This window comes from Scyliorhinus torazame, chromosome 2 (genome assembly GCF_047496885.1).
Source record: "Scyliorhinus torazame isolate Kashiwa2021f chromosome 2, sScyTor2.1, whole genome shotgun sequence".
Lineage (NCBI taxonomy): Eukaryota > Metazoa > Chordata > Chondrichthyes > Carcharhiniformes > Scyliorhinidae > Scyliorhinus > Scyliorhinus torazame.
In genome coordinates this window covers 401,694,893-401,709,388 of record NC_092708.1, presented here as the reverse complement: position 1 = coordinate 401,709,388, position 14,496 = coordinate 401,694,893, and the positions used below count along the sequence as shown (strand labels likewise).

General features: G+C 54.7%; 1 protein-coding gene across 3 annotated transcripts in view; it reads left to right on the top strand.

The window, feature by feature from the left end:
- Positions 1 to 14,496, top strand: part of tmem63c (transmembrane protein 63C) — a 536,405-nt gene that overhangs the window by 385,934 nt on the left and 135,975 nt on the right. For all 3 annotated transcript variants that reach the window (XM_072494521.1, XM_072494522.1, XM_072494517.1), the window contains one exon: positions 4,339 to 4,461. In XM_072494521.1, coding sequence (XP_072350622.1) covers positions 4,339 to 4,461 — 123 coding nt within the window. The remainder of the gene's footprint in view (positions 1 to 4,338; positions 4,462 to 14,496) is intronic.

Below are 14,496 nucleotides of genomic sequence, written 5' to 3'. Positions count from 1 at the left end.
TAGAATTTTTCTGCAAGAGGTCCTGCGTGTTCTCGCATTTAAAGGGGTTGAAGGCGGACGTGGCCGTGTTGCAAGAGACGCACTTAAAGCTCGCGGACCAGACGAGGCTAAGGAAAGGATGGGTGGGACAGGTGTTTCACTCGGGGTTAGATTCAAAGACCAGACGGGTGGCAATTTTGGTTAGTAAACGAGTGGCATTTGAGGCGGGGAGCATCGTGGCGGACAAGGGGGGCAGGTACATAATGGTGAGTGGCAAGCTGCAGGGGGCCCGGGTGGTGTTAGTTAATGTATATGCCCCAAACTGGGACGATGCGGACTTCATGGGGTGCGTGTTGGGTAGGATCCCGGACTTGGAGTCAAGTAACCTGATTATGGGAGGGGACTTTAATACTGTCTTGGACCCGATTTTGGACCGATTCAAGTCCAGGTCGGGAAAGAGGCCAGCGGCAGCCAGGGCCCTGTGGGAGTTCATGGGCCAGATGGGGGGTGTGGACCCGTGGAGGTTTGCGTGGCCAAGGGCGAAGGAGTTCTCCTTTTTCTCCCGCGTCCATAAAGTCTATTTGCGGATAGACTTCTTTGTGTTGAGTAGGGCGCTGATCCCGAGGGTGGAGGGGGTTTAATACTCGACCATTGCGGTCTCGGACCATGCTCCGCACTGGGTGGACCTGCGGCTGGGGCGGAGCGGGGTCAGCGCCCTCTCTGGAGACTGGATGTGGGGCTGCTAGCGGATGAGGAGGTGTGTGGGTGGATAGGGGGGAGCATTGAGAACTATGGGAGCGAATGACACAGGGGAGGTAACGGTGGCAGTGGTGTGGGAGGCTTTGAAGGCGGTCGTCAGGGGCGAGTTAATCTCCATCAGGCCCCACAGAGAGAAGAAGGAGAGGGCGGAGAGGGAGAGACTGGTGGGAGAGATACTCCGGGTAGACAGGAGATACGCGGAGGCCCCAGAGGGGGGGGCTGCTGAACGAACACCGGAAACGTCAGGCGGAGTTCGACTTGCTGTCCACGGGGAAGGCGGAGGTGCAGCTGAGGAAAGTGAAAGGGGCAGTCTGCGAGTATGGGGAGAAGGCGAGTAGGATGCTGGCGCACCAACTGTGCAAGAGGGAGGCGGCCAGAGAGATTGGGGGAGTGCGAGATAAGGAGGGCAACATGGTGCTGAGCCCAGAGAGGGTCAATGAATTCTTCAGGGAGTTCCACGTGAAGTTATACAAGTCGGAACCCCCTGGGGAGGGGGAAGGGATGAGGCAGTTTATGGACCGGTTGAGGTTCCCGAGGGTGGAGGTGGAGCGGGTGGGGGGATTGGGGGCCCCAATTGAGTTGGAGGAGGTAGTCAGGGGGCTGGCAGGCATGCAGTCGGGCAAAGCCCCGGGTCCAGACGGCTTCCCTGTCGAATTTTATAAGAAGTTCTCGGAGCTACTGAACCCGCTCCTGTTAAGAACCTTCAATGAGGCAAATGAGAGAGGGACCCTCCCTCCGACAATGTCGCAGGCATTGATTTCGCTTATCTTGAAGAAGGAGAAGGATCCGCTTCAGTGTGGGTCCTACAGGCCGATATCGCTCCTGAATGTAGACGCCAAACTGTTGGCAAAAATTCTGGCCACTAGAATAGAGGACTGTGTCCCGGGAGTGATTCTGGAGGACCAGACTGGTTTTGTTAAGGGCAGGCAGCTGAACATGAATGTGAGGAGGCTCCTGAATATTATCATGATGCCCTCGGAGGGGGGGGATGCGGAAGTGGTGGCTGCGATGGACGCGGAGAAGGCCTTTGACAGGGTGGAGTGGGAGTATCTGTGGGAGGCGCGAGGCAGGTTTGGATTTGGGGAGGGATTCATAGGGTGGGTCAAGCTGCTGTCTCAGGCCCCTGTAGCGAGTGTGTCCGCGAACCGGCTAAGGTCGGGGTATTTCAGGCTGCACCGGGGGACGAGGCAGGGGTGTCCCCTGTCCCCATTGCTGTTTGCCCTGGCAATTGAGCCGTTGGCCATTGCGCTCAGGACTTCGGGGGATTGGAGAGGGCTGGTGCGCGGGGTGGAGGAACACCGGGTCTCCCTCTACGCGGATGACCTGTTGTTGTACATTTCGGACCCGCTAGAGGGGATGGGGGAGGTCATGCGGATCCTGAGGGACTTTGGGAGCTTCTCGGGGTATAAATTGAAAGTGGGGAAGAGTGAGCTGTTCGTGGTCCACGCTAGGGGCCAGGAGGAGAGACTGAGGGAGCTCCCGCTCAGGATAGTGGAGAGGAGCTTTCGGTACTTGGGGATACAAGTGGCCAGGAACTGGGATGCCCTGCACAGGCTCAACTTAACCCGGCTCGTGGAGCAGATGGAGGGAGAGTTTAAAAGGTGGGATATGCTCCCGCTTTCCCTGGCGGGACGGGTGCAGACTGTGAAGATGACGGTTCTCCCCAGGTTCCTCTTCGTCTGTCAATGCCTCCCCATTTTCATCCCCAAGTCCTTTTTTAAGTGGGTGAATAGGATTTTTACGGGGTTTGTGTGGGCGAATAAAACCCTGCGAGTTAAAAGGGGATTCCTGGGGCATTGCCGGGGTTGGGGGGGGCGGGGGGGAGGACTAGCTCTGCTGAACTTCTGCAGCTATTATTGGGCGACCAATGTGGCCATGATTAGGAAGTGGGTGGTGGAGGAGGGGGCGGCTGGTGGCGGCGTTGTGTAGAGGCACCAGCCTAGGGGCACTAGTCACGGCTCCGCTGCCGTTCTCACCGGCACGATACACCACAAGTCCGATGGTGACGGCGGCACTGAGGATTTGGGGGCAGTGGAGGAGACACAGGCAGGAGGAGGGGGCCTCTGTGTGGACCCCGATACGGAATAACCACAGATTTGCTCCGGGTAGGTTGGATGGGGGATACCAAGGCTGGTATAGGGCAGGTATTAGGAGGATGGGGGACCTGTTTATAGACGGGACTTTCCCTAGCATGCAGGAAATAACCCTAACCCTAACCCCCCCACCCCTTCCAGAATGTCCTGTACCCGCTCCGAGACATCCTTGACCCTAGCACCAGGGAGGCAACAAACCATACTGGAGTCTCGTTTGCAGCCACAGAAACGCCTGTCTATTCCCCTTACAATTGAATCCCCGATAACTATTGCTTTTCCACTCTTTTTACTCCTCCTCTCTGCAGCAGAACCAACTATGGTGCAACAAAATTGGCTGTTGCTGCTTTCCCCTGAGAGGCCATTCCCCTCAACAGTATCCAAAGTGGTATATCTGTTTTGCAGGGTAATAGCCAGGGGAGATTCCTGCACTGCCTGCTAGTCCTCTTGCTCTGCCTGATGGCCACCCATTCCCTTCCTGCCTGTGGGGTTTTAGCCCATGGCATGATCACCTCTCTGTACCTGCTGTCCACGATACTCTCTGCCTTGTGAATGCTCCACAGAGTCCAGTTACAGCTCCAAAATCCAGGCTTTCAGGAGCTGCAGCTGCCGACACTTCCTGCACACATGTTGGCTCTGGGCCCTGGAAATTGCCCAGCTTCCCACATAGAGCAGGAGAAGCAAACCACAGCTTTGAACTCTCCTGTCATGACATACCCCTTTGGATTGAACCTTTAAAGGACTCTTAAAATCAAATTATATTAAGTACTTTAGGCTCCTTCTTCCCTTGACCTCGTTAATATAGAATATAACCCTTCGAACTGTCAACCACAAAAGAAGGACTTTACAAACTCTAAGTGATAGTGCTAGGATAAATACTCACCGTCTGTTCTACCCAATCAGCAGTTTCCTCTTGCTTAGGGTCATTTTCAAATCCTGATGTCACCTCAGGAACTCCACGCTGTGCGCCTCCTTTTAAAGTTCTCCCATTGCTCTCTCAGTTGCTCCTCACCAGATTCACTCTTTCTCTGGTGCCCTGTACTGTAAGTGTTACCGAAAGTCCCTTTTCCCCATATGCTCCAAATTCCCCAAGACCTTACTTTTATTTTAAGGAGCAGGAATACTCACCAATCCTATCCACCAACCGGAGAAAAGAAAGAACTGGCCACAGTTACTCCAAATCTGTTCTAACCAGAATTTTAAACAACAACCTCCCTCTTTCACCTAAGTCCCTGCTTCTCCAAACTCCAGCTGCACTCTAATACATCCTAAATACACTCCTGACCTTTGCTTTGTAGATGATGGACAGGCTTTGGGGAGTTAGGAGATGATCTACTCTCCGCAGAATTCCCAGCCTCTGGCCTATTCTTGTAGCCACAATACTGAATAGCCCACGTGTTCCTTTGCTCCTCAACTACAGTTCATACTGAGGCACCTCGTACATCAGCAACACATCATTTGATCAACAGAACCCGCTTCCCTCCCGCTTACTTATCATTCTATCTTTCAGGATTGTGAAGCATTATCAGCACAGTCGATGTCGCTATCAGCCGCAGCAGTCCAGTATCACTACTATCGTCAAGTCTTACAGATGGGATGTTCGCTATGCACCAGCACTGAGCGACATTATCTGGTAGGAATCAAATTCCACTCGGTGAGCAGCTCTCGGTTGGTCTGATTTCCCGATTGTCAGTAACAAGGTGACCAGCAATGGAAAGGTGCTGAATGGTCCCACAACTCGTGCTGAGTTCCAGGCAGCAGCTGTTAGCGAGAATGAATCTCGACCTCGGGCCTGCTTCAAATGTCAAACGGTTGATTTATTGAGCACCGGCAGGGAGTAAGCTGCTGGACACACCATGCACTTCTCTCTCCGAGCAGAGGAAATCATCAACATTGATACAGTTACAGAAACAGCTACGAGCCCACGTCGGCTGCGCGATCTGCTCAACAATGGGTGGAGGGCCCCCTTATCGACTGTCCTTGGGATCTGTGCTATAAGCAGCATTCCTCAGGCAGCTGCTGATAAGGGATGTCCTGCTGCGTATGCTGTTGCCATGTAGATCTGTGGGAACGAACAAAGTTTCACAAATGGTCAAGTCTGTTAGCCGTAAACCTCGTGATGCCTCACAAACTGCTACGTTTCACTTTGATGCAGCTTTTAGGATTCTATATTGTTAGTGTGTATCTATGATTATGGTATGTGTGTATAATTATATATGTATAGGGAGAATGTGTGTTAATGTGTATCCGTGATAAGCGTGCGTCTACAGATTTTACATTGAGGGCTGTTGCTCATTTTAGCCTTAGTTTACTTATTCTTATTCTGTCACCTTTGCTCATGAGTCGCCAGGTATCTTTCTGATACCGCCACGTGGCTCAAGTCCGAGTAATGATTAATAATGCAACACACCGCTTAGTAAGAGTTAAGTCAACGCTCATTTATTATATACAGCAATAAATACTTATACAATAATCCTACTTCTAGACTACTAGCTACCACTAAAAGGCCAATACTTAACATTGGAAATGGCCCACCAGGTGAGGGAAATGAATGGCCTTTCGAATTGGTTCTGAGCCTGCGGGATTCAAAAGCTGGTACAAGCCGATAGTCAGGAGTGCCTATCTGGTAGTGATCGCTGGAGTAAAACTTACGGTTTCTTGTAGAAGGGTCTCGAAGGGTGCGGACAGGAGAAGAAGGGTCGAGTTGAACTTGGCCCCTGTTCTTATAGTCCCCAGGGGCTTCCCTCCTCTCGGGGCGGACCTTGTACCTGGTTCGAAGTGATTGGACTTGGTCCCAATCACTTGGTTCGATATACTCCAATACTGGAGCGATTCCTTGATCGGGGGGTGGTCGTTTACCTTTCTTTGTGTCAGCCCCTGCTGGCGCCGAAAGGTCTGGGTCGGCTTTGAGTTGCTAATTTGTAGCAATTGTTCCCGGGATGGCTGATTAAAATGCAGATGGCTGGGGTGTTGTGATGTTGATGGCTGCAGGTATCGGTCTGGACTGACTTCCCCAGAGGTGAATCCACTGTTTTACCTGCAGCTGTCCCTTTGAGTCCTGTTGGCTGATTTTCCCATCAGCCTCTTCCGTTCGCCATTTTAAATCGGGGTTTGGCCATTCTAATCGGGAGTCAGCCATTTTACGTGGCTACAGGGCGGCACGGTGGTGCAGTGGTTAGCACTGCTGCCTACGGAGCTGGGGACCCGGGTTCGATCCCGGACCCGGGTCACTGCCCGTGTGGTGTCTGCGTCGGTCTCACCCCCCACAACCCAAAGAGATGTGTAGGGTGGGTGGATTGGCCACGCTAAATTATCATAAATTATCATAGAATTTACAGTGCAGATGGAGGCCATTCGCCCATCGAGTCTGCACCGGCTCTTGGAAAGAGCACCCTACCCAAGGTCAACACCGCCACCCTATCCCCATAACCCAGTAACCCCACCCAACACTAAGGGCAATTTTGGACACAAAGGGCAATTTATCATGGCCAATCCACCTAACCCACACTTCTTTGGACTGTGAGATGAAACCGGAGCACCCGGAGGAAACCCACGCACACACAGGGAGGATGTGCAGACTCCGCACAGACAGTGACCCAAGCCGGAATCAAACCTAGGACCCTGGAGCTGTGAAGCAATTGTGCTATCCACAATGCTACCGTGCTGCCCGACTAGTCCTGTTAATTGCCCGTTAATTGGAAAAAATAATTGGGTACTGTAGCGCACAAAGACTCCATGAGACGAATAGAGTGAAGTCGATGAGGCTTTATTAAGCGTGTCTGTTCCCCCACAGCTCGATAGTAGAATGGCCTGCGGGGGAAGACTCCGGCTTCTTATACTCCGCCTTCAGGGCGGAGCTTGAGGTCAACGGCCAACCAGGACCCGGGATCTGTCAGCCAATGACATTAGGGCTTCCAGTCCCACATGACCCCCAATACATACTACCACATTCACCCCTTGTCAAAAATGAACCAGGCGGGGTGATGCTTCGTATGGTGGTAAGGGTTTACAGGGCTGGTCCTGGGAGGACAAAACATTCACATGGTAATACAGTATTGGACAATTTTGTCCTGTTGCAACTATTTACAGAGGGTATAGGAAGAAAAGCAAAATGTTCTTGTGAACAGTCCATATTTGTTTTACATCGACGCCACGAGTCGGTCGGGCGGTCTGGTCGTCCGTGTCGATCGCCTCGGCCCCGGCGGTGGTGGTGGTGCTTGTACTAGTGTTGTCGCCTCCAGGAGCCGTACGGTTTCAGCTCGGGCTTGATTCTTGGTCGGGCCTGAGGGGAGGGGAACCGATCCTCCTGGGAAGGGGTGGTCGCGGGGTGCGGCGGTGGCAGGAAGGGGGGCGGTTGGGTTGATGGTGTTGGGGGGGTGTGCGTGTTGCCGGCGGGCGCTAGATCCCGCAGGGAGACCGTGTCCTGTCGGCCGTCGGGGTACTCCACGTAGGCGTACTGGGGGTTCGCGTGGAGGAGGTGAACCCTTTCGACCAACGGGTCCGCCTTATGTGCCCGCACATGCTTTCGGAGCAGGATGGGTCCTGGGGCCGCCAGCCAGGTCGGAAGCGACGTTCCAGAGGAGGACCTCCTAGGGAAGACAAGGAGACGCTCATGAGGCGTTTGATTAGTGCTCGTACATAATAACGACCGGATGGAATGGAGAGCGTCTGGGAGGACCTCCTGCCACCTTGAAACTGGGAGGTCCCTGGACCGTAGGGCCAGTAGGACGGCCTTCCAGACAGTGCCGTTCTCCCTTTCTACTTGCCCGTTCCCCCGGGGGTTGTAGCTGGTCGTCCTGCTTGAGGCTATGCCCTTGCTGAGCAGGAACTGGCGCAGCTCGTCACTCATGAAAGAGGACCCCCTGTCGCTGTGGACGTATGCGGGGTAACCGAACAGTGTGAAGATGCTGTTCAGGGCTTTAATGACTGTGGCCGCGGTCATGTCAGAGCAGGGAATGGCAAAAGGGAAGCGGGAGTATTCGTCCACTACATTAAGAAAATATGCGTTGCGGTCGGTGGAGGGGAGGGGCCCTTTGAAATCGAGACTGAGGCGTTCAAAGGGGCGGGAAGCCTTAATCAGGTGCGCTCCATCTGGCCTGAAAAAATGCGGCTTGCATTCCGCGCAGATGTGGCAGTCCCTTGTGACTGTACGGACCTCCTCTAAAGAGTATGGGAGATTGCGGGACTTGATGAAGTGGTAAAACCGAGTGACCCCCGGGTGGCAGAGGTCCTCGTGGAGGGTTTGGAGGCGGTTAATTTGTGCGTTGGCACATGTGCCGCGGGATAGGGCATCGGACGGCTCGTTCAGCTTTCCGGGACGATACAAAATCTCATAGTTGAAGGTGGAGAGCTCGATCCTCCACCTTAAGATTTTGTCGTTTTTGATTTTGCCCCGCTGTGCACTATCGAACATGAAGGCTACCGACCGTTGGTCAGTGAGGAGAGTGAATCTCCTGCCGGCCAGGTAATGCCTCCAATGTCGCACAGCTTCCACTATGGCTTGGGCTTCCTTTTCTACTGAAGAGTGGCGGATTTCTGAGGCGTGGAGGGTCCGGGAGAAAAAGGCCACGGGTCTGCCCGCTTGGTTAAGGGTGGCCGCTAGAGCTACGTCGGAGGCGTCGCTCTCGACCTGGAAGGGGAGGGACTCGTCGATGGCGCGCATCGTGGCCTTTGCGATATCCGCTTTGATGCGGCTGAAGGCCTGGCAAGTCTCTGTCGACAGAGGGAAGGTCGTGGTCTGTATTAGGGGGCGGGCCTTGTCTGCGTACTGGGGGACCCACTGGGCGTAGTACGAAAAGAACCCCAAGCAGCGTTTCAGGGCTTTTGGGCAGTGTGGGAGGGGAAATTCCATGAGTGCGCGCATACGTTCGGGGTCGGGGCCTATTATCCCATTGCGTACTATGTAGCCCAGAATGGCTAGCCGGTCGGTGCTAAAAATGCACTTGTCCTCGTTGTATGTGAGGTTCAAGGCTTTGGCGGTCTGGAGGAATTTCTGGAGGTTGGCGTCGTGGTCCTGCTGATCATGGCCGTAGATGGTTACATTGTCGAGATACGGGAACGTGGCCCGCAACCCATGTTGATCAACCATTTGGTCCATCTCCCGTTGGAAGACCGAGACCCCGTTTGTGACGCCAAAAGGGACCCGTAGGAAATGGTATAATCGCCCGTCTGCCTCGAAGGCTGTGTACTTGCGGTCACTTGGGCGGATGGGGAGCTGATGGTAGGCGGACTTGAGGTCCACGGTGGAGAAGACTTTATATTGGGCAATCCGATTGACCATGTCGGATATGCGGGGGAGAGGGTATGCGTCTAGTTGTGTGTACCTGTTGATGGTCTGGCTATAGTCAATGACCATCCTTTGTTTCTCCCCTGTCTTCCCTACTACCACCTGCGCTCTCCAGGGACTATTACTGGCCTGGATTATGCCCTCCTTTAGTAGCCGCTGGAATTCGGACCGAATGAAGGTCCGGTCCTGGGCGCTGTACAGTCTGCTCCTAGTGGCGACGGGTTTGCAATCCGGGGTGAGGTTCGCAAACAAGGATGGGGGTTGCACCTTGAGGGTTGCGAGGCCGCAGATAGTGAGTGGGGGTATGGGGCCGCCGAATTTGAACGTAAGGCTCTGTAGATTGCATTGGAAATCTAATCCCAGCAAGGTGGGGGCACAGAGTTGGGGAAGGACGTTTAGTTTGTAGTTTTTGAACTCCCTCCCCTGCACCGTTAGGGTAACTATGCAGAATCCCCGGATCTGTACGGAGTGGGATCCTGCAGCTAGGCAAATCTTTTGTGCGCTGGGATAGGTGGTCAAGGAACAGCGTCTTACATGTCGGGGTGTATAAAGCTTTCCGTGCTCCCGGAGTCGACTAGGCATGGCGTCTCGTGGCCGTTTATTAGTACCGTTGTCGTCGTCGTCTGGACTGTCCGGGGCCGGGCTTGATCGAGCGTAATCGAAGCGAGCCGTGGTTGTAGTAGTGGAGTGGGGTCCGTTGTTGCCGTCCAAGATGGCGGCGGGGATGAACAAAATGGCCGCCCCCATACATCGCACGTGGCTGGGGGGTCACATGATGGCGGCGGGGGTGGACAAAATGGCCGCCCCCATGCGCCGTACAGGTCTGGGGCGGTCCAAGATGGCAGCGCCCCTCCTCCCCTCGTGGTGGCCGGGACCCAAAATGGCGGCGTCTGCGGGTCGCACATGGTGTGCTGGGGGGGCTGGGGAGCGCTAGGACCGCGAGCGCTAGGACCGCGCGGAGCTCCCTCACCGGGGACAGCGGTGGTCGGGGCCCATGTCGGCGGCGCCAGCGGGTCAGGCGTGGGGCCGCGAGTGCTGGGACCGTGCGGAGCTCCCTCGCCGGGGACAGCGGTGGTCGGGGCCCAAGTAGGTGGCGCCGGCGGGTCAGGCGTGGGGCGCGGGGTGGGGGTTAGGGTGGCGTTAGGGATGCGGAAAACCCCCTCCTCTCCGTGGAGAGTGTTGGCCGGGACCCAAAGTGGTAGCGCCGGCTGTCATACATGGGCTGCGGGGAGGGGGGTTGGGGAGCGTAGGCGGCGTGCAGGGCTCCCAGTTCTCCCGGGACCGCGGTGGTCGGGACCCAGAGCGGCTGCGCCTGCGGGTCGTACATGGCGTGCTGGGGGGTTGGGGCGCGTAAACTGCTTGCAGGGCTCCCTGTGCTCCCGGGACGGCGGTGACCTCGCGGGACCGGCACACAACCGCGAAATGGCCCTTTTTCCCGCAGCTTTTGCAGATAGCTGCGCGGGCCGGGCAGCGCTGTCGGGGGTGTTTCGCCTGGCCGCAGAAATAACAGCGGGTGCCCCCGGTGCGACTCGGCGTTTGGACCGCGCAAGCCTGTGGGGTGTCCGGGGGGGGGGGGGGGTCGGGGGTTTGCCGCGACGGGTACGTACGGGGCCCAATGGGTTGCCGCGCGGTCGGGGCCGTAGGCGCGGGTATTACGCGCGGCCACGTCTAGGGAGACTGCTAAGGCCCGTGCCTCTGAGAGTCCTAGCGACTCTATTTCTAGAAGTCTTTGGCGGATTTGGGAGGATTGCATACCTGCCACAAAAGCATCGCGCATTAACATGTCCGTGTGTTCGTTTGCGTTCACCGACGGGCAGCTGCAGGCTCGTCCCAAAATCAGCAGCGCGGTGTAGAACTCGTCCATCGATTCTCCGGGAGCTTGCCGTCTCGTCGCGAGCTGGTAGTGAGCGTAGATTTGGTTAACTGGGCGAACGTAGAGACTTCTCAGTGCTGCGAACGCCGTCTGGAAATCGTCCGAGTCTTCGATGAGGGAGAAAATCTCCGTGCTCACCCTCGAGTGCAGGACCTGCAGTTTTTGGTCTTCTGTGACCCGGCCTGTGGTCGTTCTGAGGTAGGCCTCGAAGCAAGTCTGCCAGTGTTTGAAGGCTGCTGCCGCGTTCACTGTGTGGGGGCTGATCCTCAGGCATTCCGGAATGATCCTGAGCTATATAGTCCTTTTTAGGCACGCTTAATAAATTGTAGCGCACAAAGACTCCATGAGACGAATAGAGTGAAGTCGATGAGGTTTTATTAAGCGTGTCTGTTCCCCCGCAGCTCGATAGTAAACTGGCCTGCGGGGGAAGACTCCGGCTTCTTATACTCCGCCTTCAGGGCGGAGCTTGAGGTCAACGGCCAACCAGGACCCGGGATCTGTCAGCCAATGACATTAGGGCTTCCAGTCCCACATGACCCCCAATACATACTACCACAGGTACTCTAAATTAGTTTTAAAAAAAGAAAAAAAAATAGATTTTACATTGTAGGTGCCTCGTCTCCGGACCTCGTGCCTACCATCAGAGGTTTTTGTTAATTCTCGGGGTGTAGGTGCCTTTGATAAGGTGGCCATTTATTGATGAACCACATCGAAGGCAGCTGTCCTTGTGATGCTAGTACATCCACAGTGCTGTTAGGAAGGGAGCTCCAGGACTTGGATCCAGAAACAGTTAAGGAACGGTGACGTAGTTCCATCAAGGTGGTGTGTAACTTGTGAGGGGACCTCCAAGTGGTGATGTTCCGATGCATCTGCTGCCCTGCCCTTCCAGATGCTAGAGTTTGCGAGTCAAAGGAGCCTATGTGAGTTTCTGCAGTGCATCTTGTAAATGACACACACGGCTGCACTGTGCGTCGATGGTGGAGAGGGTGAATGTTTAAGGTGGTGCCTGCTAGCAAAAATAAAAATGAATGAAATTGGAAGAAAATCATTGGTATTGATGGGAAATGGGTTAAGAAGCAGGAGCAGAACATTGAAATAATAAATATGACTCTTGTTGATGGGATGTGACTAGTCGTGTCCACCAGGAATTTATACTGGCCTGAGTGTTTCAGTGTCTTTATTAAAAACTTAGATGAAGGAACAAGTGTTGGGCGTGATTTAACGGGAGAGAAACAATCCCGTTTCTGGCGTGTTTAGCAGGGTGTTTCTCACCACCTGTACCAGGGTTGGCGTGACTGTCCTATGAAGAGAGATTACGGAGTCTGTATTCTCTTGAGTTTCAAAGGACGAGAGGAGATCTGATTCAAGTGTATGAAATTCCAACAGGGCTGAATAGACCAGACGCAGGGAAGATATTTTCCCTCGTTCGGGAATCTAGAACCTCGCAAAAGGTTCAGTCGGAAAATAAGAGCCCACGGTATTGGCAGTAGTATATTGGCACGGGTAGAGAATTGGTTAATGGTCATGAAACAGCGAATGGGGATAAGAGGATCTTTTTCAGGTTGGTAACCTGTAACCAGTGGGTTTTACAGGGATCAGTGCTGGATCTGCAACTATTGACAATATATATTAATGACTTGGGACGAAATGTACTGTAGCCAAATTTACAGACAACGCAAAAATAGGTGGAAAGGCAAGTTGCGAGAGGGTTACAAACCGTTTGCAAAGAGATAATCATAAGTGGGCAAAAAGTTGGCAAATGGAGTATAATGTGGGAAAATGTAAAGTTGTGACTTCCAGTGGCGGCCATGGAGTGAGTGGTCACACACAAGGCAGCTCTATCTCGAAGGCATTGGTTTGGGCACTTTATACCTGTTAGCGGGGTAGCTCCGACAGAATTATGGTACGGAAGGTCCTCCCCAATATTGACATGCCTACTGGCGACCAGACCCGGCAAAAAACAATTAAAGACCTGGGCCGGGATTCTCCCCTCCCCGGCGGGGCGGGGGTTCCCGGCGGGGCGGGGGTTCCCGGCAGGGCGGGGGGTCCCGGCGGGGCGGGGGGTCCCGGCGGGATGGAGTGGCGGCAACCACTGCGGCGTCGGGCCGCCGCAAAGGTGCGGATTTCTCCACACCTTTAGGGGCCAAGCCCTCAACTTGAGGCCCGCGCCGGAGTGGTTGGCGCGCCACCGGCCGGCGGGAAAGGCCTTTGGCGCCACGCCAGCCAGCGGCTGCTGACGTCATCCCCGCGCATGCGCAGGTGGGGGTGTCTCTTCCGCATCGGCCATGGTGAAGGCTGTGGCCGAGGCGGAGGGAAAAGAGTGCCCCAACGGCACAGGCCCGCCCGCCGATCGGTGGCCGGCCAGGCCACCCTGGGGCCAGATCGCCCCGCGCCCCCCAGGACCCCAGAGCCCGCCCGCGCCGCCTGGTCCCGCCGGCAAGAGAGGTGATTTGATTCTCGCCGGCGGGGGCTCACCGACCGGAGAGGCGTGATTCAAATTTGTCTTTGATGATGAAGGCCATCAAGTGCTCCATCAGGGCCTCTCCCACTGGCGACGATCCTTCCCCTCCGCCATTCTCACAATTGCTGCTGCCCCACAGGTCCCCTCCAGTGCCTTAGCCAGGGGCGTGATGCCCGCCCCCGTCGAATATCCAGTGCAGGAGAATTCGGCAACCGGCGGGGGCGGGATTCACGAGGGAGCAGCAGCACCTCTGCGAGGATCAATAGACTGGGGGGAGAAGTGCTTCAAGGTACTTTTTAATGAAGTCTCGTCTCTCTCTCCGCTCTTTATTGAAATCCCACCTCTCTCACCGCTCTTTATTGAAGTCCCGCCTCTCTCACCGCTCTTTATTGAAGTCCCGCCTCTCTCTCCACTCTTTATTGAAATCCCGCCTCTCTCACCGCTCTTTATTGAAGTCTCGCCTCTCTCTCCGCTCTTTATTGAAGTCTCGCCTCTCTCTCTCCGCACTTTAATGAAGTCTTGCCTCTCTCTCTCCGCTCTTTATTGAAGTCCCGCCTCTCTCTCCACTCTTTATTGAAATCCCGCCTCTCTCACCGCTCTTTATTGAAGTCTCGCCTCTCTCTCCGCTCTTTATTGAAGTCTCGCCTCTCTCTCTCCGCACTTTAATGAAGTCTTGCCTCTCTCTCTCCGCTCTTTATTGAAGTCCCACCTCTCTCTCCAGTCTTTAATGAAGTCTCGCCTCTCTCTCCGCTCTTTATTGAAGTCTCGCCTCGCTCTCCACTCTTCTCTCTCCGCTCTTTAATGAAGTCTCGCCTCTCTCTCCACTCTTTATTGAAGTCTCGCCTCTCTCTCTCTCTCTCTCCACTCTTTAATGAAGTCTCGCCTCTCTCTCTCCGCTCTTTATTGAAGTCTTGCCTCTCTCTCTCCTCTCTTTAATGAAGTCTCGCCGCTCTCTCTCCGCTCTTTATTGAAGTCTCGCCCTATCTCTCCGCTCTTTATTGAAGTCCCGCCTCTCTCTCTCCGCTCTTTAATGAAGTCTCGCCTCTCC